The 24943-nt window shown below is 43.5% G+C and overlaps 1 protein-coding gene across 2 annotated transcripts; it reads right to left on the minus strand.

The window, feature by feature from the left end:
* Positions 1–331: 331 nt before the first annotated feature.
* Positions 332–17481, minus strand: LPL (lipoprotein lipase). Of its 2 annotated transcripts, none has more exons than XM_065655405.1 (10): positions 17241–17481; positions 10474–10637; positions 10164–10343; positions 9535–9646; positions 7442–7675; positions 6956–7198; positions 5733–5853; positions 4764–4946; positions 3480–3584; positions 332–2502 (listed from the first exon to the last, which is right to left on the minus strand). In XM_065655405.1, the coding sequence occupies exons 1-10, from the start codon at positions 17308–17310 to the stop codon at positions 2457–2459; spliced, it is 1458 nt and encodes a 485-aa protein (XP_065511477.1). In that variant the 5' UTR covers positions 17311–17481; the 3' UTR covers positions 332–2456. The 2 variants fall into 2 exon arrangements, with proteins under 2 accessions (XP_065511477.1, XP_065511475.1); XM_065655403.1 differs by having other exon boundaries at positions 10474–10640.
* Between the last annotated feature and the right edge of the window lie 7462 nt (positions 17482–24943).

The raw sequence follows: 24943 nt of genomic DNA on the forward strand, positions 1-24943 counted from the left end.
AAAAAGCAATAAGTAAGCCTTTTGAAGTAAGGGCTCTTGTTAAAAGGGCATAAGACTTGAAAACCAAACTGCAAGCCATCAGCTACTTCTCTAGTGACAGGGATACTACTTTCTCACACATTGTGATTCCTTGTAGTCTGGAGACATGATTTGTGTTTCTCCAAAGGAAATGGCCGGGGGAAAAAAAAAAAAAAAAAAATCACGTTGCTTAAAATAAATAAATCTCTATCTTACCCTATCTTTTCATGCCAGAATCCAAGTAAGAGGCTATGGCCTTCACATAAAAGACAGATAGCACATGGCTTCATCAAAAGGAAACTAGTGACTTTGGCATCAGTTTGATAATTTTATTAAAACCATAGGTTTCCATTCTGTACAAAACTGAGGAGCTTCCTTTTTTAAAAAAAGTTTTAACCACATAGGAAACAACACAGTATAAGTAGTTTGTTGATAAAAATCTGTTTGAAAGCTATATACAGGATTAATACCACACAACTGTATTAATGTAGAGACTGTCAGCAACTTTAGCAATATATACAAACTACCTTTACACACATAAATACCTTATTTACAGCTAATAAATAACATCCAAAGCTAAATCTTGCATCCTCCTGTACAAGAACCTTCACTATTTTGTATCCAAGTTCTGTATGTGTTTGTATTTGATCCTGTATTAAGAGCACAACTGTTCAGACACTTTATTTTCAAAGAACTCTTAAGAGAAAATTGCAATACAACATTAATTCTACAGGGAATAAATCATAATATTTATTTTTAGAGGTCTCAAATGCAGTGACTCAATACCCAACCCCACCCTCAGTGACTCATCACAGCTCTGCTGTAGTTTAGGGGTTAGGAAATCAAATGTGAGCAATTTTAGAGTTATTAATATTCCAACATATTGCACTGTTTAAGACTTTTATCCCCAAATATACTAGCAGCCACAGCTGAAAAAAAAAAGAAAAACTGTGCATATAAACTAATACATATCAGTTTTGCTTTCAAGATGGGATGATATTGCAGAAATCACCACCTCCACAGTCTTGCACATGCAGAACAAGACTACAAAAACCAGCATCAATAGCTCACATTACACTTTAAGTGTCCACCTTCAAGCACTTCTGCCTGCCCAGTATTTTGTTTATCTTCTAGAAAGCTAAAAGAGGGCTATTGAACCTTTCAGACCACTAGAAAAATTACATACATAAAGGGGAAGTAAAATATGTCGATATATCCATTTTTGGCTACTCGCAGCACATCTATTTCAAGTGTTTTTCAGAGCAGTCATTCTTGTGCATCGCACAATCAGGCTCCTTTTAACTGTCACAGCTCCTGCTTCTTGCTGAATTCCACCTCATGTCAGAGAACAAAGCAGCTCCTAGGATCTAGCACTGCATCACAGCCAAGAAACAAACCAAGGTGGGTCACTCGCAGTCACAATCCCAGTACAGGGAAGCATAAGCATGTTTGTCATCTGTCAAGTGGATTCACCTGCACTGAAGACTGCATGCAGCAGCCACTCAGCTGCATGACTGACATCTGGCATCAAGGAGCAGAGAAACTGTCACAGTTTTGGTATACAGGATGCAAGCAAGTGGTGGTGGGGAAAAAAAAAAAAAACCACAACACACACACCAAACCACAAAACAACCTGGTAACAGTTCATTATTCACAGTGTTGGAGAGTAGATGGTTTCATTTTCAAGGAATGAAAGCACAGACGTAAAGTTGAATGTCTGCACAGGACATCAGTACTGCTGTCTTCCCCTACAGCTGCTATTTATTCCAGGTTAAGCTGCATAAAAGCATATAGCTTAACAGATCATGCCCATTGCTAAGTGGCACTGGCATCTACCCCCCAATAAAACACATTCATAACCACAAACTAGAAAATTCATCCCCATATGAAGTCAGCCCCTGACACCTTTTAGTAATACAAAGGTGGGGTTTTTTTAGAAGAAACCTACTCATTGTAAAACACACACTTGAAGACAATGAACTCCAGCCACTGAACTGTCTGAAAATTCAGCCAGCCAAGCCAGAAAAAAAAGCTGACCAGTTTCAGAAGACTCCTGAAAAGAAAAAAGCCAGGTATAGGGCTTTGTTTCTTCTCAATAAATACTAGAAAGTTGCTACAGAGTATTTGGTGTCAAGAAACCTTGTCACAAGGCACGACGATTAAGCAAAATTACTTATTCCTTCCCAGCACTCAAGCCTTTGGCAAGTTGTTTTGCAGATTTCTTTTTGTTTTTTTAATTATTTGGATAATGTATCTTTATGGTTAGTACTTTGTATGCTGAGACTTCCTTACAAGAAGTCTCCTAAGATAGCTAGGAATAGCAGGCAAAAAGCCAGCAGCGGATAAATATTTCTATATATTTGGTTCTGAATATCCAAGTCCACTGGGATGAACAGACCCCCCTCCTCCCCAGTGGGGAAAATCTTCATTCTTGTCACTTAAGCAGATTCATAGGCAGAATTTTCTTTAGAGGTTTTCTTGGCACTGTGGGAAAAAATAAAACAGATGAGGAAGATGTAAGATACTTGTTTCTTTTTGTATTATTTTTGAGACTTAAGATTAAAAAAAATACTACTTAGCAGGAAAATAAATTATGTGCTTGGGCTTTCCTGGCTGCTGCTTGATTCTACACATGTCAGATACAAACACAGATCTCTCAAGGCCTCCCCAGGTCATTGTCCTGAAGTGAGGTTCAGCACACGTGCCTTTTTATGAAGAACTAGATCTCAGTCTGTAAGTGTCCCCATGAGACCTTTCACGCAAAGGAATTGCACTAAAATAAATATGACCACTCCTCCAGCTCAAACTTCAGTGGATAAAGTCCAAATAAAGTTGGCCCCACATATGAAAGTTTATTCTGGGTCAGAAAAATAATTGATCAAAAAACTAAAGTGCACCAAGGGCAACACAGATTCAATCTCTGATCCAAATCAGAGATGCAAACCTCCAGAAGTCACTCACCTGACAGTTGCCACCAGAAAGCTGTGTGCCAGGGAAAGCACAGGCATATGCCTACTCAGTTTCTGCACCAGCCTCTGAATCTGCTGCTGGTGACTGAGGAGGAAGGGCTCTGGACTGACTGTTTGGATGGTCTTCAACTAAGGGTAAATGTAAGGTATCTTCAGATAGAGGCATTCTTTTCTCCATGCATTAGTGCCTTGTCTGTAAACTCTCTAACAGTCATTTATACTTGGCCACCATGTGAACACGAGGGGCAGTGACTTGTACTTGCTTTTCAGACATGCTATCAACCACACAAGGACATGGTTAGCAGATAAACAAATTAGGGATTTTTAAGCTGCAAAAGCTGCCATAAGCAAACCTCAGGTTAGTCTGGGCTGTGATGCTTCTGAAGCCTTGAGAAGACTACTACACCAGTCAACTAAATCGGGAAGTTTCATTAGATCCTCCTGCTACCACTCGAGTTTCTCCCAAAGCCAAAAAACAGTGATCACTCATACCCTCCTCTCTTCCTGTTGACAGGTTGCTCCAAACATTTCACAAATATTGCTGCCTCTTCTCCCTTACTGAGACGCGAGGTGCCATCTCGAGAACAGAACACCACCCTGTGGAATAAATATTGGACAATCATATAACTGAGCCAGATGTCTCTTTTTAACCATAGAAACAAGACTGGTGCTTGGAAGCAGCCTTCATACTTTGTCATGTAGGGCACTACTACTTTACAAGCCTGTGAGAAAATTTTTAAAAGAGAATTCTGTGACAAAAGAAACACTGTGCAAGATAAACTGGTAAATGCACTAGGCATGGACCTCAAATGTAGCCATAACTTTCATTGGTCCTATGCATAAAATCTTCCTGTAGCTAAGAGAGCAGAAGCTCTGTTCTCAGTCTCCTGGATCTTTATTTACACCAGTCCTTGTGGGACTTTTTGTGAGGTGAATGATCTTTGAAGAAAGCCTTACTACCGCATATTTTTGCAAATAAAGTAGGTTGCCAGTTCCAGCAAACCAGAGCAGTTGCTTTTCTACTTATCGGTACTTTCCCCACCCCTACATTTGTTCAGCTCTGATAACTGCTCTTTGATCAAGTTTGCCTTGTTTATCCAAACGAGAAACATTATTCACAATACCATACATAGGACATGCATACTCTGCTATGGGTTCATTTTCTGCTAACAGATCTCATGTCTATTAATATCAGTATTTCAAAAGATTCAGATCAAAGCAGCTCTGTTCAGACTCCACTGTTCTAAAATTTATGCATTAGCAGAGTCCTGCAACAGTCATGTGTTTCAATCTTCATCCATCATTCAGGTATTCAACTGCTAAGAAAATCCAGTTTAACAAAGCAATGATTTCTCGTGCAAACACTTTTGGAAGGGTGTCTAAAAATCTCTTTCTAAGCATGTTCTTTGCAAGAAAACCTATGCAAATGTCCAGCAAGAGAAAGAAGGAGAGGAACTGCAAATATAATCAGAGATGCTGGTTCATGGAGGTCCTCTCCTGGATATTGTAACTAGCCTAAGGCACATGACAGTGGTATGCAAATGAATTACACGGGAGTAAAACTACAGATTGCAGAACCCAGTGGAAGCAAACAACTAAACCTGGCTGACAAAAATGCCAGCTTGGTGCCACTGGAGCCCTGATTATCAGTGCTGCACTCGTAACAGCTTTCCATGTTTTGTTCCACCCTGCCAAACATCAGGAAAAAAAAAAAAAAAAATCAGGAAACACTGTCAATTAAAACTAATATGGCTTATAACAATCAAAACAAGTTACTTCTTCTGAGTTTCTCCAGACTTCACTCTGACTCTCTGGATGTCGAAAGTAAAAGGAGTCCACCAGTCTGACCAGCTGAAGAAGGTGTCTTTCTCCCACTGCAGCTTCAGCATAAGCAGGTCACCAATGTCCACTTCTGTGTAAATTAGGAAGGAGAAGGTCTTGTTTGAAGATACTTCAGGCCTGTGGGGAGGAAAAGAAGAAAAAAATGGAACTGTTGGACAGATAAAGAAAATTAAGGGGAAACACAACCAGGACTTTATGTACTTCAGAAAAGAAGAAAGCAACCTTGTCCCCAGTTCTGATGGATGGAATAAAAAAAAAAGCTTTTGTAGAGGCAGAAGGAAAAGCTTTCTTCAGCAAGGCTGGTAAAATCCTGGAACAGACTGCCGGGCAAGGGGTGTCTTCTCCAGTACTGATGGCTCTCAGAGAAGCCAGACAAACACCAGCCAGGAAGAGTTTAGGTTTCCTGGAACAGACAGACTGCTTTCCAGCCCTGTTCCCTGCCAGCCCACGTGCAGGGATAATAGCACAGCCTTCTGCTTATTTGCAGAGCTGTGGAAGCATATCCCATGCCTCTCTCAGCTTCTGTCCTGAGGCCTTCAGGCCCATCAAACACTCAACTTCAGGTTGCAGTCTGCTTTTAAGGAGCTTTAACACAGCTGGGATATGGCATAAAGCTACTGAAAAGAGAAGAAATCAAGAAAGCTGCCACACCACAAAAATTCTTGTTAGGCTGACTCACAGATCAGAATTCACATTTCTATATTTCAGACCTCTTACCAAAATCAGCTTTTATAGAGTTTAGACCTTTAGCTTCAGCAGTGGATGCATCCCCTTGATCAAAGACAAGGGCAAATTCTGGAACCCTGTAAGAATTCTGTAGCTGGAGCTAGAACAAGTTTTTCAGCTGGGGCTTGAGCAGATTTAGAGAGACTCAACAGTACAGATGTTTCTGTAGGTACTCACAGTGTGAAAGCAATGTTCTCACTCTCATCTAGAGTGCCATAGAGAGAGATCAGGAATGGCTGGTTTGTCTTGGTCATATTAGTCTTTCCAAAGAAATGAATCTTGACCTGGTAATGAAAGACTGGAAGAACACAAAAGAAAGGGCCATTTGGAAAAAAAGCAATCTCCAAAGAAACCGCTGGTGACAAACCCACCCAAAACCTCTCATGCATAATCCTACACTGGAATATGCCAACATCAGTAAACTGAGGTTTAGCTCCTTGCAGGTATCCAGAGAAATATTTTTGTGAGGAGGTAAAGATTAGGATGTATGAGAATCATGATTAAAAAACACCTTTGCAGTTCTTGCAACTATACTCTACATTTAAGTTGACTGCTACTATAATAAACCCAGAGTCTGCAGCATGACCTTCAAGCCCTTTATAAATGTGTAAGAATTGCCATCCTTGACTTGAAACAAGTGAGCTGTGTGCCCCTCATAAAAAATTCCACCCACTGATGCTGCAGATTAAACACCAAATGCCAACAAAACGCTAGTCTTGCAGCTGTTGTAACACTGCAGGAATGTGCCATCTGATTGCTGGTCCACCACACAATGCACACAATGAGCATTCCCTGTGCTACAGTCAAAACTAAGGAGAAAAAAAAAACTGAGTAAAATCCAACTTAGAAGCTACTTCCCTAGCTGAAAGCCTTCCAGTTCTTTCTGGCAGTGTCCTTCTCAGATGCACCACTGTGGCGATGGGAATCAAGAAGAGCTGTGATATTTTAATGAGGGCTGGTGCTCCTCTGGCAAAGGTGCTACAAAAGGTACCAGCCTGATGGTTATACATCTTCAAAGATGTTGCTCATCATGCTGGGCTCTACTGATTATTTTCCCAGCAGCAGGAAAAATTCATTTGGATGAAGAGTACTGAAAAATTTGAAAGACTCAGTTGTTCCAAGTGACTGGTCTGCAGAGTAAGCCTTCTTAATTTTGCTACTTAGAAACTTGTTACAAATATCTTTGCATCCTACCCCCAGCTGCACACCTTGAGTAAGATATATTGGTTTTTGTGAGACTGCACCTTAGCTTGGGCTTAATGGCAAACTGCAGGCAAGCTTCACCACTGCTCACCACAGGCACCGAAGCGGCAATATTGTTATCTGCAGCATGCACCCACCCTCACACACAGCTGAAGAGAAGTACCAGTCTTGCTTGCCAGAAAACAAGCAGGACCCACCTTTATATGGCATCTGAGCACGGGTCTTCAAGTACATTTTGGTGTTTCTCTTTGTTCTCACTCTGTTGACCTTGTAACCCAAATTGTTGCAGCGGTTCTTCCGGCAGCTCAGGCAGAGACCCTTCTCAAAGGCTTCCTTTGTGTTACAGCGGTAGGCCATGCTGGGCTTTTCTTCATAGAGGAGTGAGTCAATGAAGAGGTGGATGGATCGTTCATGGGAGCATTTCACCAGCTGATCCACATCTTGAAAGAACAAAAATGTGTAATATGTATACACACATGCATATAATGATGTAAACTCTTAAGCAATGCTTTCAACAGCCACAATCCACTATGCCAAAGCTGGGCTTTATAGGCTGACTTTTAAAAGCACTTAAAACAACAAGTTCCTGTGCCTCTCAAAGAGATCTTTGCTTGCAAAAAACCTGCAGGCTATTGAAGATGTCCCTTTGGATGTTACAGATGTTTGTTTCAGAGCAGCCTCACCTGCAAAGCCTTTTTCAGCAATCAGACGGAGTGCTTCTCCCAAGTTGCAACCTGGCTGGAAACCTCCACCATTAGGATAAATATCAATGTGTCCAACAGGTTTCTGGATCCCAATGCTGCGGTCTGGAGAGCCTCGAGTGTAGGTGTGTAGGACATCCACAAAGTCAGCATCATCCGGGGAGAGGCGGGTGACGGCATCGGCATACTCAAAGGTAGGACCAGCTGGATCCAGCCCTTTATGGGGCAAACCACAAAGAAAAATGATATTCTCTGCTAGAGACACCAACAGTGATAAATACTATATGCAGCTACCACATTGGGCTGGATTATTACATATTACAGTGTGATCACTTAAGTAGCATTCATGTATACAGGAGAATCAAATACACTACCCTGACATGCTGTCACTCTTTAAAGAAAATAAGATGTATGTAAACACACGTAAAGAAGCCCAGATAACTTCCTCACAGCTGTTCCATTTCCAGTGAATGGAAGAAAGAAGCCAGCAAATATTTTCTCAATGACTTCCTGTCCTGTGAAGAATTGTAAAGTTTCTATCTGAAGTGTCTGAAGTGTGGAAAATGTCTTGCTGCTAACTCCCTGCTAGGGGAACGAGTGGGAAATACAAACGAGAGCTTCACTGTCTACATGCCTAAGAGGAAGGGGATTATTATGGTAAACTGTCAAGCTGCAGCAACACTGACATCAAAAACACCCAGAACTATTCTGCAAGTGAAGAGGTACTATCTCTTGATTAGACCACTACTTGACAGACAGCTGGAGGCAGAGCTGAAGGGACATATCTTTTCTGTAGCCTTCATCAGGGACAGGCACCTGGGTTGCCCACCCCTGATTAGCCTCACCTGGTCTGAGCTGCCTCCCTCTCTCCTGTGAGGACTTTGGGGACCACATCCCCTCACTCACTGTGCTCAAAGGTGATGCCACTTTCCTGCGGAAACATTCATCCTGGGCATTAAGAGCGACCATGGGGTCATAACAGAGGGCTACTGGTATTTGCATGATTTGGCAACGTCAGTGAAAGTACCAAAGCTGCAGCTGAAAGAAAGGAAGGGTAGAGGGGCTAGTGATTTTAATCTGCCACCTCTTAGAAGCCAGCCTTTCACGATGCAACCACCCCTAGTCAAACCATGTGCCTGTAGACCCAGGATCACAGCCAGGCTCACATGAAGGGGCAAAGGGTGCCAAGAGGACAGGAGGAGCTAGACTCCCATCTGAATGCCAGTCCCAAGCTCTCTCAGCAATGAAGACACCACAGATAGGCGATTTTCTCAGCCTCTGCTGGTGCTGGCATTTCCTTCATCACAGAGATCAGTACTAGAGGATCAGATCTCCAGGTGCCGGGCTGTAAACTAAGTCCAGAGTGGCTGTGCACTCTGTCTAGCACACTTCTCAGCCTCCAAAAAAAAAAAAAAAAAAATCACCCTAAGCAGTCATCTAAGCATGCACAGGAACAAAGTAAGCATATGTATACTTCCCCTCCCAAAATACTTCCAGTATGGTTTTCAGCCTAGAATATTACTTGAGCCTGTCAGGATTAAGTTTTTTTAGTAACCCACAGTGCATCTCTTCTGATTATCTGTCCAGTCTCCCTCTGAGAGAGGGAGCTGCTTGCATTGCATTGCATGCCATGGAAAAGAGCTCTGTAGGTACAACCCTCACTGCAAGGGGATCTACTTCCTGTTCTTTTTTTAATGGCTCCCACCAGCTGCAAGGTATGACCACCTAGATGAAGACAATCAGCTGAAGTTCTCATGCTACAGGAGATACTGTGACCTTCTCCAAGCTAGGATTTGGCCACTCTCTATCACACCCCCCCCAACTAGTCTCTTCTCATGGCTGATTAATCCCTGCCTACTCACTCATTTTTTGTGCAGAAACAGATCAAGTCTTCTCACCCATCACTTTTGTTGTTCTTTTCTGAACCTTTTCCAGTTCTACTACAGAAATATCAGCCCTGCTGATTCAATAAAGCATGAACACAACCTCAGTACAGCCAAGAAGCAACAACTATTCTGATGATTTTCCAGAGGAACACAATATTTCAGCATGGAAACAACCACAGGTCTTCTTACCAGTAATTCTGTTCACCTTCTTCTTGGTCAGGCTCCCAGCAATCCCAGCAGCATGAGCACCAAGACTGTACCCCAGCAAGTGGACATTGTTGAGAGGATAATTGAATTGCTCCTGCAGAAGAGAAGAATTTGTTTAAAGATTGAAGTCAAATGGGAAAACATCTGAAAGCATAAGGGAAAATGTTTTCTAAACACTGGGATTTCTCTTTGAGCCATGAATAACAGAATAAACACTAAATACAACTAACACAATTTTCAGCCACCCCCTTCCCACCAGTTTCTGGATCTCTTAAGTATTTCCCAAAGGCAGCACAGACTTCCATTTCCCAAGGGCTGGCTGCTGTATAACAACCTGTCTTTCATAGCTACTTCTCACAGAGCCTTCAGAAATACTGTAGACTTACAGGGCTCCACAGACCACAAGGTGAAGCTTCCGGACCACACTATAAAAGGCCTTCTTGTGTAAGTGATAATTATTAAAGCTGGGACTTTACCAGTCCAGCAAAAGTACTGTCTGGAACAGCTTAACTCAACCTATCCAACAGGAGATGATTAACACAACAACATTATTGCTGTTTTGTCTCCTAGGACATTATGTACAACGTGAGACATGTAACTAAATGTCTTACCTCCATCCAGTCAATAAACGTAGCAACATCCTTTCCCACCAGCTTGGTGTATGCAGCAGACACTGGGTAGTGCTGCTGAGCTCGAACTAGCCAGTCCACCACAATGACATTTGAATCAGGTTCCCTCTTGTATAGAGCATCCACCAGCTTTGGGACCCAACTTTCATACATTCCTGTCACCTGTTGGGTTTTTAATTAAAAAAAGACATATCTTAATATTATCTGTGGTGTATAGACACCTCAGCTGTTTTATCTAACACAATTTATCATGAATGTGGTTAAAAGCAAGATTCTTCCTCTTTCTTCTTACCGTCCACCCATGGATCACCACAAATGTTTTACTGGTATGATTGAAGTTGCACTGTGCCAGGCTGTCGACCTGTCCAGGAATCAGGTAGCAGACATCCTCATCTGGTTCTGCAGGCGTCCGTAAGGAAAACTTGCTCTCGATTCCTTCGAAACTGGTCTCACCTTCTGCTATGCAAGAGCACAGGAAACATACAGTAGTGTTTTAGGAGTAGAGAACTGCACAGGACAGTCATAGAGAATACATGCAGGAAAGCAGCAAGTTCCTACCATACTATTACATATTTTGGTGGTGCATCTTCCACATCAGTAATCACTGATTCCGCATCAATAACCACTACCTAACAAGGCTCTTTATAGCACCCAGTAATTGCAGTGTATTAAGAGCTGCAAAGTCACCACTGTTCTTGCAAAAATGCTAGTTTTAACTTTTTATCAAAGGAGGAAAACAGCAGGTGAGAAGATCAGACACTCATTTTGAAGGCAGTATTTTTTCTGATAAGCAACACCGCAGGAAAAAAAAAATCTTCCTCTTCTTCCTCTGCCTGAAGCTATTTTGAATTGGGGGGGGGGGGGGTAGGAGGAGGTGAAGATCATGTGATCATGTACTGGTGGTGACAAAGCATGTGATGGCTTTTAAAGATCACTTCTTAGAAAACTCCCTCTAGCTTCAAAACATAATTTTTCCATCTGTTCTGCCAAAGCAGAGAAGTGACTCTAGCCTTCATGCTCACTGCTTCCTCTGTCTGGGAAGAAACTTAAAATGCCTCCTCTTTTTATATCTGATTCAACACTTAAGTACCTCTGTATGCAGCAGACCCTGCAATTAACTGCGGACTTAAACCAGGCCCTACTTTGTCAACTTGCATTTAGCAAATATTGATTGCCTGTTTTCCAAGTGCAGCTGAACTCAGACCAACTCTGTCCTTCTCAGTGTTGTGTTGCCTGGCATCACGACCACCAATCTTTCACAAACTTCTAAACACACACTAATGAACAGCTCCAAGCCACCACAGGGAATGCAAAGGGACACAAGCAAGGACCTCATGCCAGACACACAAAACCCGATTTCCACTCTCCTCCTTTTTCCCCATTGCAGAAGACGTTTTCTATGATAACTGTATTTCTCCATAAAGTTGTGCTTCATCACTCAGAGGTAATGAATAACAAACTACTCAGGTTTTTTTTTTTTCTAAAACTCAGTTTTTCTTGTCTTCTCATTCAAGCTACCATATTCAGCAGGGCACTGACGTACACCCAACCTCACTCAGACCTCAGGTAGCTGTATAAAGTCTGGAAGGCTCCTGCTGTGCTTGGAGAGCCAGAGAAATCAGGTCTAACCGCTCACACAATGTGTAAAACCAGCACACAGGCTGGCAACAAATGCACATGGACAAGCCTTGGAGAGACTGCCATCATCCACAATAGGTGGCTTAACATTGCCTGAGTTCACCAAAACTTCTCATCTGTTAAAAGCAAGGCACATGCAAGGAAGCAAGAAGCAGCTTTCATTGAACAGAGCCAGCACTCTGCTTTAGGTTTTGACCTTGACTGCACTAGGCTAGCTAGCTAATCCAGGAAAACCACACTGAGAGCCCGCTTCCTGCCACCCTGCCCCTCAAGAGGGGATAAAGTTTGAGAAGCACCTCTCTCCCAACCAGTAGAACCAGTCACCAAAACCAAAATTTACCAAACTAACCAAATTCCAGTCTTTCTCAGAAGTTGCCCCTTATATTTTTACATATTCAAAATTTCATTTTCTCACTGAAAGAGTACAAAACCTCCTTCTGAAACAAATCTTTAGACTTACACTATCTACTTTTTAGCCAGAAAAGTCCCAAAGGCTGATTGGTTAAATATGAAACTACAACTTTTCACTCTAGCAGTGAATCAGTAGAACCTTGACATGACCCAGAACAGCTTTCAATTGTAAGGCATATGATGCAAGGACTTTCCATTGTGTATATTCCTGCCCAGCACAGGAAGGCTAACAAGAGTAGTCCACTTGCTCACTAGTTAATAGTACTTCCTTTCATACTTAGATATCATTTCCCTTCTGAATTAAACCTGATAATCACCCAAAATCTAAATTAAATTGATATCCTGTCTTATAGTGTGTTTTCAATTACAATCACACACTAGAATTCACATATCAGTTCAGACCACACCTCTTCTAGAAATAAGCTTAGAATTGTAAATTTGGTTTATTACAAGTGCACCATTTTTAAAGGTGCACTTAGAAATGTGCAACAAACTTAGAAAGACTGCAGTCCGGTGTCCCCTACTACTGAAGATGTACAGAGTGCTTCCCAAATATTTATTGTTTCAGCCCAAAAATCTTTGGGTGGGATTTAAAGACAGAGGAGCTCTGAGATGCAGTGATGAACAGGAAAATAGCAGCTGCGAAGCAACAGCTCATGAGTTATGGAAACGGCAGAAGGCCACTCTGCTCGTTTAGCTATGTTTTACAAGGAATTGGAAAGCCAGAAGAAATTTTTGTTTGCATTTTTTATGCTCACAAGTGACATTTTGTCTAATGTCCACATATGCTCAGTTGCCTGCAACAAGATACCCGCCAGGTGAGGGAAGTGTGTATGGTGGGATTTGTTACAGAATTCTTAAAGATTGGCTCATTGAGAAGGTATCCTCAAAATTCACCTGAGTATGGCTTTACAAGTTCTGTATGGCTCAGAGCATAACTTGTCTGCACCTCATGTTGTGCTGCACACTTTACCTCCCACTTTCTCCAGATTAAATTTTAGAAATACAGCAGAGGTACATCACAGTGTGTACACACTCACTATACCTACTTACAGCTACATATACCATTCTTAAAAGCTGCAGCAGAGAAGCTACAACTTCAGAAAACTAGCATTTCCCACTTGTACTTCTGTACCTCAAAGTATCTTGGTTTATTAAAAAATTATTCAGAACCAAACTTTGTCATACATAGACTTTTGTCACAGACATTTGCCTTATAGATTTAAAATTAAAAGTCTCAAATCATGTCCTAACTGAGCTAGTTCAAATTAGGTCTCACTCTTACAGCCTTACACAAAGCCAAAGAAATGCAGAGGCAGTCCATGTATACACCCACCCCTGGTTAGTTAATGATGTGTTTTAACCCAAATTAATTAAATCTGGGAAAACACAGAAGTGGGAAGCCTTCAGCATGTTTCTGAAAGGTGGATAGAAATTTACCTGAATTTGCATCAGGTTTTACATAATGGAGATATAGAAGTTAAACAGAAATTTCTGTGTACCCATATTGAGACACTGGAGTAGTTCTTCATGACAAGAATCCAAGTCTATTTCTAAATAATGTCTTGAGGAAAAGCAGACCTGGAGGTAAAAATACGTAGACAAAAACAATCCCATGCTTTTGCTAAAAATCGTGTTTTCCCAAGTTTAGTTCAACAGAGGTATAAAGGCATGTGTTTCATACTGCAAAACCTTCCAGGCACACAGTTGCAAATACAAGTCCCTGTTATTGTATAAAACAAAGTTTTCTGGCCAGCGCTGTGGGCTAACAGTTAACAAGGTAACCTACAAAGGGACTATTTAGGGAACTGAAAAGGGAGTGGAATTAAGAGTTAAACCACCAATTTCAGATCCCAGCTGGCTTTTCTAACAGTCCATAGGCTGCATTGCCAAATTTTATCATTTTATCATGCTCTGCAAACTTTCTGATGCTTTTCTTACACCTCCATTTACCTCAATTTTCATATTTTAAAAAAGTTGTCCTGTACGTCAAGGTATAGACAATATTGTAGAACTCAGAAGAAAGTGGGGGAAAAAAAAAGCTTAAACTGGGAAAAGTCAGCAGTTCCATTTTCATGTTTATACCTCAGGATGCTTTGGACTTGCGATTTGTAAAATTCCATTCATTTAGGGACTCCTATCAATTTTGAAAGCACCCTACAGATTTTAAGCATTCTGACACAGTACATATACAAGTTTACACACTAATCAAGAGAAATCAGCTTCAAGTTTCCTTTATGGGAAGGCCAAGATGACCTGGCAACTGATTTTCATGAAGAAAACTTCAAAACTCACATTCTTTAGCAAGCTGACCAGTGATGAGGAAGTACCAGCATCTGGAATACTAATCAAAAGTTAAACTGCCTGCATCAGACACAGGATGCCAAATATTATAACAATGCATTTCCAGAATCAGTGCACCTGAACTATGGCTGTAAAAAGGGAATCTTTGATAACAATTTCCTAGTACCATGTACACAGAAATGAAAATACTAATAGCTAGGTGCAAAGATCATTAGAAATTACACTGCTAGACTGTGTAAACTCAAGCCTACACAGACGCACAGGCACAGCAGTAAACATAAGCACATAACAGACATTTACATAACAAGCTGGAGTTAACTGGAATAACTCTTCCCTCAGCTGATAGCAACATTAGGATCATTCATCCGTCACTGAATTACTAAATGAGTTCTGAAGCAAACTCATGGTCAGCTACAATAAACAGGCTGTATCACAGAAATTGTTATCATTTAATTTGATCTGCACTATAAACTAAAAGCAGACTACTGTGTGTTGCAATCCCATGAAACCTACCGCACAAGTCAGGGTATTGTTGAACTTTGCTGTACAGAAATTAGGACTTTGGGTTTATTTATGTCTTCCTTAATGGCCAAGCCCGTATGTTCTCCTTAACTTCCCAGGCAGAGTCAGTGGAAAGAGCAACACCTCTGAACAGCAGCTAAGCCAAAGTTCAGATGCTGAGCAGGAGCCTTCCAGCTCAAGCCCTGCAGTTGGCAAAACAAGGGCAAACTGCAGTTCTCACACTGTGCATGTGGGTGCTCACCCCTCTCCACAGCGCTCCCTGTCAAATAGATTCTTACTCAGCTGCAGCTGGGGGCTTGTAACTCAATCCAGCACAGCTCTTGCCATCCATCAGTCCCTCTGGGATATCTGGAATTAACCCAAGACAATAAAATGCGATCACTATCAGACTTTGCAGTATGTAATATGGAGGAAAGGATGCATGAGAAACCCATACCATGCAAGTAGTTCCTGCACAGAGGAGATTCCAGCAAGCCTTTAGTTAGGAGTGCTAGTACTCATGTTATTCTACAGTACACTTTCGATGCCTGACAGCTTCAACTCTGTGCCTTCTCAGAAATGCATTGTTTCTGGAAAGGCCATGCCACAGCTGCCCTGGTAGGTCTGTCGCAAACACAGCCATAGCAAAAGTCAGCAACTCACATCATACAACAGCATAAATCTGCTGTAAACCCTGACTCTGGATTTACACTGGTAAAAATAGAGATCAGAATGTGTTCCTAGTAATGTTTTTATCTTTTCTTGGAACAGCAATATTATCTTCACCTAGAATATTTTTTTCTATGTTGTTTATTAAATACTCTGGATTCCTGAAGGGCTGGATCATGTATTTTCCATGGTTTCAAAACATTTTTACTGTGGTGTGCAAGAAATAGTGCAGAACTGAAGGCTTGGATCACTTTAGGATGATCACACAATCTGTTTTCATATAACCTGTTCCTAAAGAGAAATAATTTGATCATTAGTAAGTCTGTTGCAAATCAGTTCCCACAGGGATGCAAGCTTGCTCTGAGAGGATGGTTATTTTACTGTACAGAACTTGGATACGGTGATGAAAACTGCTTTTGATTGCCTCTGATGGCACAAAATTGGATTTAAAGTGCAAATACATTCCTTTAGCTGTGCCCTAGCACCCCATCGTCTTACTTTTGAAGACTTCCCTTCAGCTTTCTTGTACACAAAAGAAATAACAAAGACATCTGCAGTGAAAAGAGCAGCAGTTTCCATATTCCATTTTAGTGACACAGTAGCTTTAAGAGCTACAGCCATATTTTGTTCTATGGCTGTGGACTTTAAAGTATACACATTATGCGTGTGAGATCAGTAAGTTAAGTTAAGTAAGTTAAGACTGTGACAGGGCACTGATAACATAAGTTTGAGGAGCAGTCACCTCCTAAAACTTGTCTCTTTGCTTATTAAAGCTACAATCATGTCATGATTGCCCGAAAGACCATTAGTGAACATCTAGTAGTAAACACTTGCACATATTCTACCTCCTCTAGCCTGTAGGGCGCCTACACACAAACGCAGGCACAATAGGTGTACTTAAAGCACAATCATGTATATACAGATACTGTGAGAGTATACCCCTGTGATCACTTTTGCACTACTGGATTCTGCTGCATTAGAGGTGTTAACTACAAAACAAACACTTTGTCGTTACACTGATGAAACTCGGTCTTGCCTTAGACAACTCAGACCAAGAACCGTAGGAAAGTTGAGATGCAGGGCGAGTCCCATGCCCAACAGAAGGTCCTAGCCCTGCTGGGAGCCGAGGGTGTTACCGCTGTGCCAGTCCACTTCCAGCAAGGGACTCTTGGAAACTACCTTGCTCCTGAGGAAAAAAACACAACCCAAACCCCCACAGCCCATGTCACCAGCGGGGCATGTTGTGCCCGGGCAGGGGACCGGCTCCGGGTCTGTCCTAAACAGGATGCAGGTCCCCAAACGGTCGCTCTTCAGCGCCTTCCGAGGTCACCCCTGCCTCTCAGGTCCCGCAGCATCCCCAGCACCCCGGGAGAGCCTTACAAAGCGAAGCTGCAAACTCCCCTTTCCCGCAATGTCGGCGACATCTCCCCTGCACCCTCCCCCCCCGCAATGCAACAGGCATGCCCAGCAGCTTCCCTGCACCCCCTGCCCGTGCGTGCTGGGGCTACTCGCCCCTTCCCCGGGCCGGGGACTTACCGCCGCCACCGAGAATAGCCACCCAGCGCAGACAGAGGCAGAGGGCGACCAGGAACGCTCTCCTCCCCATCTCTCCTCCTCTCTCCCTGCGCTTTGCCGCGACAGAAAAGTTTCGGTGCAAAAATGAAATACAAAATAAATAAGTTTGGGGTTAAAAAAAATACAGCTGCAGAACAAAAGTAATGCAATGAATCACTCTGAGATGCAGCCGCGCAGCACCCCACTACAAACGAGCAAGGCCACCACCAGGGCTCCCTCCCCGAGCTCTTATGTGCCCGCCACTATGCAAATATGCAAACGACCCCACACCCATTGGGCGCGCTCCGCGGGGTGGGGCCGGCGCTGCCGAGGGCGGGGCGGGGGGGGCCTGGGCCGGGCCGCTCCGTTTGGGTGGCGGGCACCGCGGCACAGCGCGGCTCCGGCACGGCGCGGCCCCGGCACGGCGCGGCCCCGGGCTCAGCACGGCGTGGTACGGTTCGGCACGGCGCGTCCGGAGCGGCACGGTTGGGCTCGGCACATCCGAGACCCAGGAGCTCAGGCAGCGTCCCTCAGTGCCCATAGAACCCTCGGGCCTGGCTCCCTCTGCCCGCCCCTGCCTGCCCCAGCTCTGCCCGCTCCCCAGCGCGCTGTGTCTCGCCAGCCCTGCCCGCACAGCCAGGGTTCCCCCGCCGCTCTCCCCTTGGTCCTCCCTGCCCTTGGCGACCTAGCTCCACTGTGCCTCGGATAAGGTGTTCTTTCTCATCCGTGGTTTTACACCAGAAGCCAACAGATAACTATTTTCAGTTCAGTGCTGGCAAGGGACCTTCTGCTGTTCCTTGGAAAACCTTTGCCAAAACCTTGTTTTGCCAGTGCTCAAGGGGGTACAAGTTTGGAGCATAAATTTATTCACTGGAGATTGCATCTGTACTCTGGAGAAATGCAAAGTTGCCTCTTTGAGCTTTTCAGGTCTGCCCTCTCAGCAGTATGGTTTGCAAGCAGCTTTGCATTGGCAGCCACTGGGTGAAAGACCAGTTATGTAAGGACATGTAATAGAGAAAAATTAATAACAAGGCCAGTTTTTATTTCACTGTGCAGTGTGTTGTCAAAGGCTCAGCTTCATAAAGGAGCTTATGACACAGAGAGCGAGGACTCCCTTGGTTTTGCAAAGTGAAATGAATTGAATTCACTTTGAGGGGGGTAACTGATTCTTCTCAGACTAGGTACCTTAGAATACTAAGATATACCTGGTGTGTATTAGCAAGGCTATTCAATAAAAGTTTGCTCAAGTGTAGCAGAATTGGGTCACTTTTGCAACATTAGATTTCATTAAAAGACCAATAAGATCTATAAGTGAGAATACACCTTCCCCAGGACACACCTTGAAGTTTCTCCACTGCCAGCCCCTATTTAAATCCAAAAGGCATTGGAGGAATTTAATCAGGGTGCAAATCGATTTTGTTGAGAGTTTCTTTCCAACCCAGACAACCGGGGCAGCAGGATCAGGGAGGGGGGCTAAAGCAGTGAGTGAGACAGTGAGGGAGGGTGGGAGTCAGAGGCAGGGGGTAGAAGGTGAGGAGGCCAGAGGTAAGGAAACCAGCCTTCCTCACCAGAGGTGGTGGTGGTGTGAGCAGGGAAACATACATTTTGCGCTGCAGCTTCTCAAGTATCGAGCATATCCTCTGACCAGTGTTTGAGACCCTCTCATCTAAACAATAGCAAGAATTTTCTTGTCTTTTTTTTGTGCCCTTTTTTTTTTTTCCCAAGTGTGGACTAAACAATGCATTTTCTCTTGATCTAATTTAGTTGAATCTCTATAGTGTAATTTCCCCCCTAGAAATCACCCAGACTGTATCTAGGTTCAGACATCCTTCCTAGAAAATTCTAGTCCCTGCAGGCAACATTTTGAAAACTAAAAGAACAAACAATTTAAAGCAAGCTGCTGTAACAGAGAGTGTCAGGCCACCTTAATCACAGGTGATCCTACCAACACAGTCAGAGCAAAACAGAGTATGAAGGCTCCTGTTTTGCACAGGTACATCCATGGCTACTGCAGCAAAGACAACTCAAGTTTTAACTGCTGATAGGATCAGATTAAGTGGGTAGGAAAGAGCAGTGGCAGTGCTTGGCAGGCCAGCCTTGGGTGGACTGCTGGCCCCCGCTGACCTCTGTTAATCCACAGGTTATAATCAGACTTTGAGTTCATCCCCAATACAGATCATGAAACTCATCAATAGCAAGGGCAGGCAGCAGATTTACAAACTACTGAGAATAAAATCTAATTTTTTACACTGAAAGTACTCATTTGCATAATTCTTTGTTGCTTCTTGTGCTCATGCCTCATTTTAAGATATAATCTGAAAGAGTTATGCAAAGTCTCCACCTAAAACAAAGAAGGAGAACTAAAATCAAAACAGTAAAAGAAAATTTTAAAGTGATGAAAGAGGGCGGGAAAGGGAGAGGAATAATTCTGATTTATTAGATCTTGAACAAGTTGCTTAGGTCTATTGTAAACCCAGCTGCAAAAGAATCTGAAATAGATAGGACTTCATGAAGACGGAATGTGACCCTGAACACTAAACAATGTGCAGTTGCACCAGTCTGACATGGCACATTTTCTAGCATTGGAAAACTTTCCCTTGCAGATAATCATGATCAGATGGAGAAGCAGCTTTGCGGCATCAACTCAATGTGCTTCAGTGCAATCATTAACTGGATTTGAGTTTTGTTTCCTCTGTAAAATATATAATCCTGTAGGGGAAAGCAAAGCTCCATCTCTAAAACAGAGCCTGATTTATAGCACTCGGGGATTCCAAAGTGGGTGGAGATAACAGAGTAAGAGCTAAAATACGTTATTTCTAACAAGGAGTCGAGGGAAAGTCTTGAGGAATGGAGACAGGAGTTGTGTAACTAGGCTGATACTTGCACCCACAGACCATGTGGAAGGTTCAAGTCAAAACAAGCCCACAAGTGTTTCAAACACAACGTGGGCAGCATTGGTTTGTGTGGTGCAGATGTGCTAAACCCAAGCAAATTCACTCGACTCACATGACAGCAAGCAACAGGAGAATCAACCCCAAAATTTCGTTTCCACAGCAATGCTCTAAAGAGAGCTTGAAACACAGGTCAAAAGGTAAGATGGGGGGGAAAAGACAGAGAGAGACTAACACTAACTTTGAAAATTCATGTGCTGCTTTTATTCTATTCATATAAAAGATTTGATAGCTGAGGATGAGAGGTCTTCCAGGATGAGAGGTTTTCCAAAAAAACTGTCTGCTTAGAAACAAGCAAAAAACGTGTTCTGCTCTCCTTCTAACGTGGACATGCAAGAAAGAAGTATTTTTTTCTCCCTATAAATCTTTAAATTTTCTCTTCCCCACTAGAAGAGAAAAAGTGAAATTAAATCCAAAAACTTGCAGGGAGCTTCCAGGTGATTTCTGTGTTCAAACAAAAAAATTAATCTTTTTCTCCACTTTAAGTTTGTTCAAAGATACCAATGAAATATATATTTTTAACCTCTTTTTGTGAAAAGCAACCATTTTTAATGAAACAACAGTTTGGGGATAAAAAATTACTCTTCCCTTTCCATGTCCATAGTGTCTAATTGTGCTACAGCAACAGCTTCACATGCAGTGGAGGTCTTTTCATCCTGGGCTGAACCTCTTTGATGTGCTCTGAGTAAGGAGCAACATGTCATCAAGCCATCCAGGGGCTTGAGGGTGGCCTGTGGCAAGTCTGTCCCACCAACACTTTTTTGTGGCACGGTAGTGCCTACCTTTCCACACTGGCAGTGAGTGCAGGTACCTGTCAGCAGGGACAGGGGCAGCCCAGTGACAGGCAGACATGCAGGCAGGTGAATGCTACAGCTGCAGGAAAGTTTGCATGTCATAGTTATCTCGAATCTCCCTAAATGTGCAGCAGTGGGAAAGGTGACAGCAGGAAACCCCTGGATGTCTGTTTAACAACACAATCCATGCAACTTTCTTCTTGTTGGTACCTGGAAGATCGCATCTGAAGGTACAGAAATATGGTGCAGCAGCTGTAGCTCTGACTGCAATTAACATGGCACCTGTTCCTCCTGCCCACTTTTCTGTTTTCCAGAGAAGCTCCTTCTCTCTTCAGTGCCACACAGGCAACAGGAGGAGGGAATCTTCCTTGTGTAAAGTAGCCTTTAGCCATCTTGCCTTGCTTATCCTTTCTATTGCTATGATACGATTTGCTGTTCTGTTCCCAGGTTGCCTTATCTTGCAGACAAGGTCCTCTCTCACTGATTAGCACAAGGCTTCATTCTTCTTCATCCTGCTCGCTTATTTTCAGTGCAAAATGCAAGCTGCCTACGCCTTCAAATAAAGAGATGGGGTCTGGAGCAAGATGCCCTGCTCTGCTAGTGAGCTCTGGATCTGGCTGTGGAGTAAGCTTGCGCTACAGTTTTCTCAACTGTGCTTTAATTAATTAATCACGCTGCCAATGCGCCTGCCAAAGTCAGCTAGCTGTCTGGCCAGACACATCTTTCAAAATGCAATGCTGGGGAGAGACATTCCTGCACCCCTTTTGGGGTGGCGGGTAGGGGAGTGTAGTGCAGCTCCCCACTCATTGGCCATGGGGCTGGGGTGCTGACCAAGCATGGTTCCCCTTCACTGTCCCTCATGTGGCTCTGAAGCCCCGCCTGCAGTAGGTTAAAGATGACGTCTGAAACTTTTGCAAGGTTACGAAAATGTGCAAGGGCAGGGGGGAGAAGGAGAGAGAAGAGCTCTTGCCTGACTGAAGGTGCGCAGACCCAGCGGTGCTCAGGCGTCCACGGAGGCAGAAGCAAAGCCCTGCATCCTGCCAGCTGGGTGCCTGGTGGAGAGACTTCAGCATCCCCTGCTTTCCCTTCTTATTCTCCTGCTTTCTCACTTAGGTCCCCACCTGGCAGCCTGCATCCCTGCTTGCCAAGGGGAGAGCAAGTAGGACAAGAGAGCAATGCAGGACGTCACCAATGTGGGAAAATGTATGTGTCATTTCCATGTTGAGAAAGTATCAGGGAAGAGGGCTCTCCAGTGAGGGAGAGGATAATCACATGCTTTCTGCTTTTCCTTATTTTGCTCTGTAAGGCTGACAGATGGTGTGTGGTACAGCCAAGGCTGGATTCCAACTTGTATCTCTTTTGGTCGCTCACAACTTACTGAGGACACATTCTTCCTTGGCCTGACATTTCCATCTCATCCCAAAGGGATTTGTTTTAATTTTCATTTAAAGTTTAGGCTGAGTTAGCATTGCTTCTCTGGGATTTTGCAACTGGTAAGTAAAATCTGCCTCCTGGCCCAACAGTCCTGCTGTGGACATCCAACTCAAGAGCTCAGGGAGCGAGGGGTGTGCTCCGAAATTACAGTTCAGCCTACGTGTGGTCAAACCACACTCATGCAGTGCCTTCAGGGACTACAGAGGGATCTTGCAGTGATTTTGCGATCTTAAGTGCTGTGTGCATCAGTTTTTAGGTCTCACAGAGATTTAAAAGATTTAGAGCAAATCTGGAACTCAGTGAGCTGTCTTCAAACTATGAACAGGAAATAGGCCAAGTTTGCAAATGCACAGTAAAATTTCCTTGTCTGGTCTATTCTATTTGCCACATGTAAATAACGAATAAAAAGATGGGTTTTTTTCCACCACTTCTTTATTTGCATTACTTCACAATCTTCACAAGTATGCTGACAAATTGTAGGAATATATATAGCTGCAGTCCCTGTCCCAGAGATCTTCCTGCCAAAATAAGACATGGCAGCAGAGGAGATAGAAACAAGAGGGAAGGGGAGAGAGAAGACGGGAGCTGCAGCAACAAGAGCACACCATTCATCAGTCAACCCAAATCACCAAACAAACTACAAGAGAAGCTTGAAAAATGGCAGACCTGATTCCTTGGTCATAGAGGACTTCATATCCTGTAGACAGGATTCTCCAAGTTGCAAAATTACATTTTCCCTGGGGGCCTTTCATTCAGAGAGAGCCTATGAGAGAAGTACATCAACTTGGCCTTCAGGGCACCAAATGATGCCATCATCGTTATCTGCACATGGCAGCCACAAATTGGGGGAAGCATTTTTCTGTTTTTAAAGTCCCACTTTTAATGTGAAAGGCACATGCCTGTCACTGGAGGCATTGCCACATTGGTGCACCAGAGAGAAGGGGCATGTTCCAGCTCCTGCTGGAGTCCAGGGGAACCTGTCATGGGTGTTGAGGGCAGCCCCTGAAGCAGAAAATACTGCCAGTCCATATTGGGCAAGTCCATGCTCTCCATCAGCCAGAGCATGCACAAAGCAGGTGGAAACGTGACCGGTTTGATGGTCTCTGACACCATCCTCCTCCTGACTCACTCCTACTGTGCCCCAGTGCTTCCATGGGGCCACAGCAGACATCAGTGAGACCCCATTGCTGCTCAAGAAGAAACCACTGGCAGCAGCAGCTCTTGTCCTCTGCAGCTCTAAAGGCCATGAGTAAGCACTTTGCAGAAAGAGTACGAAGCGGAGGCACCAGAGATTGAAATTACCTGCCTTGAGACTGTCTAGAAAGTCAGGAGCAGAAAGAGACCCAGACTCCAGACCACCTTTGGCAGGCCAGGCTCCCCACCCACTGGCCTTCCTAAGGGGCATAAAACCAGAATAACTATGAAAAGCAGGAAAAGTATTTGCTGCCTCTGTCTCCTCTGGGTGCCAATGACATCAGGCTCCACCAGTGCCTTGACCTTCTCCACATTCACATCTCCCAGCACATCCTTGAAGTTCATTGGGGAATATGTATTTTCATGTCTAGTGGTGAAAAAATAGTTGTGTGTTTATACACGTCTGCAGTTGTATAGATGGTAGGACGCCAAACAGAAATGGCTATTCTTATAAACCTTCCTGTTTACTTACTATGGCAGCTACCTCAGTAAATGTCCCTGTGTTTAATGTTATAAAAAGGCTATTCAAGGGACCACTAAAAGGCTTAGAAATCACTGAGGATCAGACTCCAGGCATGAATTAGGTAATGGTAGTATTAGCATAGCCTGTTTTTCCAAGGCAACTGATAACATTGTAATTGACCAAACTATGACGTAGATTTGCCCCAGGAAACAGGCAAAATAGCTCTTTGGATTGTTTCAAATTACTTATCCTGCAGGAATTTTAAGAATTCCTTTTAAATAATTAGGGACACATGAATTTGATTTCCAGTCGGTCTGGTGCCATGAAAACTCTGGGAACGCAGCTTTTCTAAGGAATATTGGTTCCTTTGTTGTTGAGTGAACTTCTTCAATAGATTTTCTAGGGTCATGGTGTTTAAAGTCATTCACATCCTTGGGTATTATTTTATATTGGAGCAAGAACTAAGGCTTCCAGGCCTTCACATGTAGGAAAATAACAAAAGTTTTTCTGACCGAAGACAAACATAAAAAGTTTTTTTGCCCTAAACATCTTGGGAAGATAAAATCAGCCAGAGAAGTTCCTATTGGATACAGCATTGTGGACTCACACAGCTGAGGTGGGGATGCAGATGCAGTGAAAACTCCCTCTAACAAGCAGGAAGGTCTTGGGAACACATCTACTTTGCTGGTGGCACCACACCAGCCACCCGCCAGCCCCCTGGACCACGGGATGGGCTGAACTTTCTCTGGGCAGGGGAGCACACCACGGCCTGGGTGCCACCTCCAACAGCACATCCATGCTGCTCCAAGGCCCTGGTTGCTGGAACTAGGTTTTTCCTCTCCAGGAAAA

The sequence above is a fragment of the Caloenas nicobarica genome, chromosome Z (genome assembly GCF_036013445.1).
Source record: "Caloenas nicobarica isolate bCalNic1 chromosome Z, bCalNic1.hap1, whole genome shotgun sequence".
Lineage (NCBI taxonomy): Eukaryota > Metazoa > Chordata > Aves > Columbiformes > Columbidae > Caloenas > Caloenas nicobarica.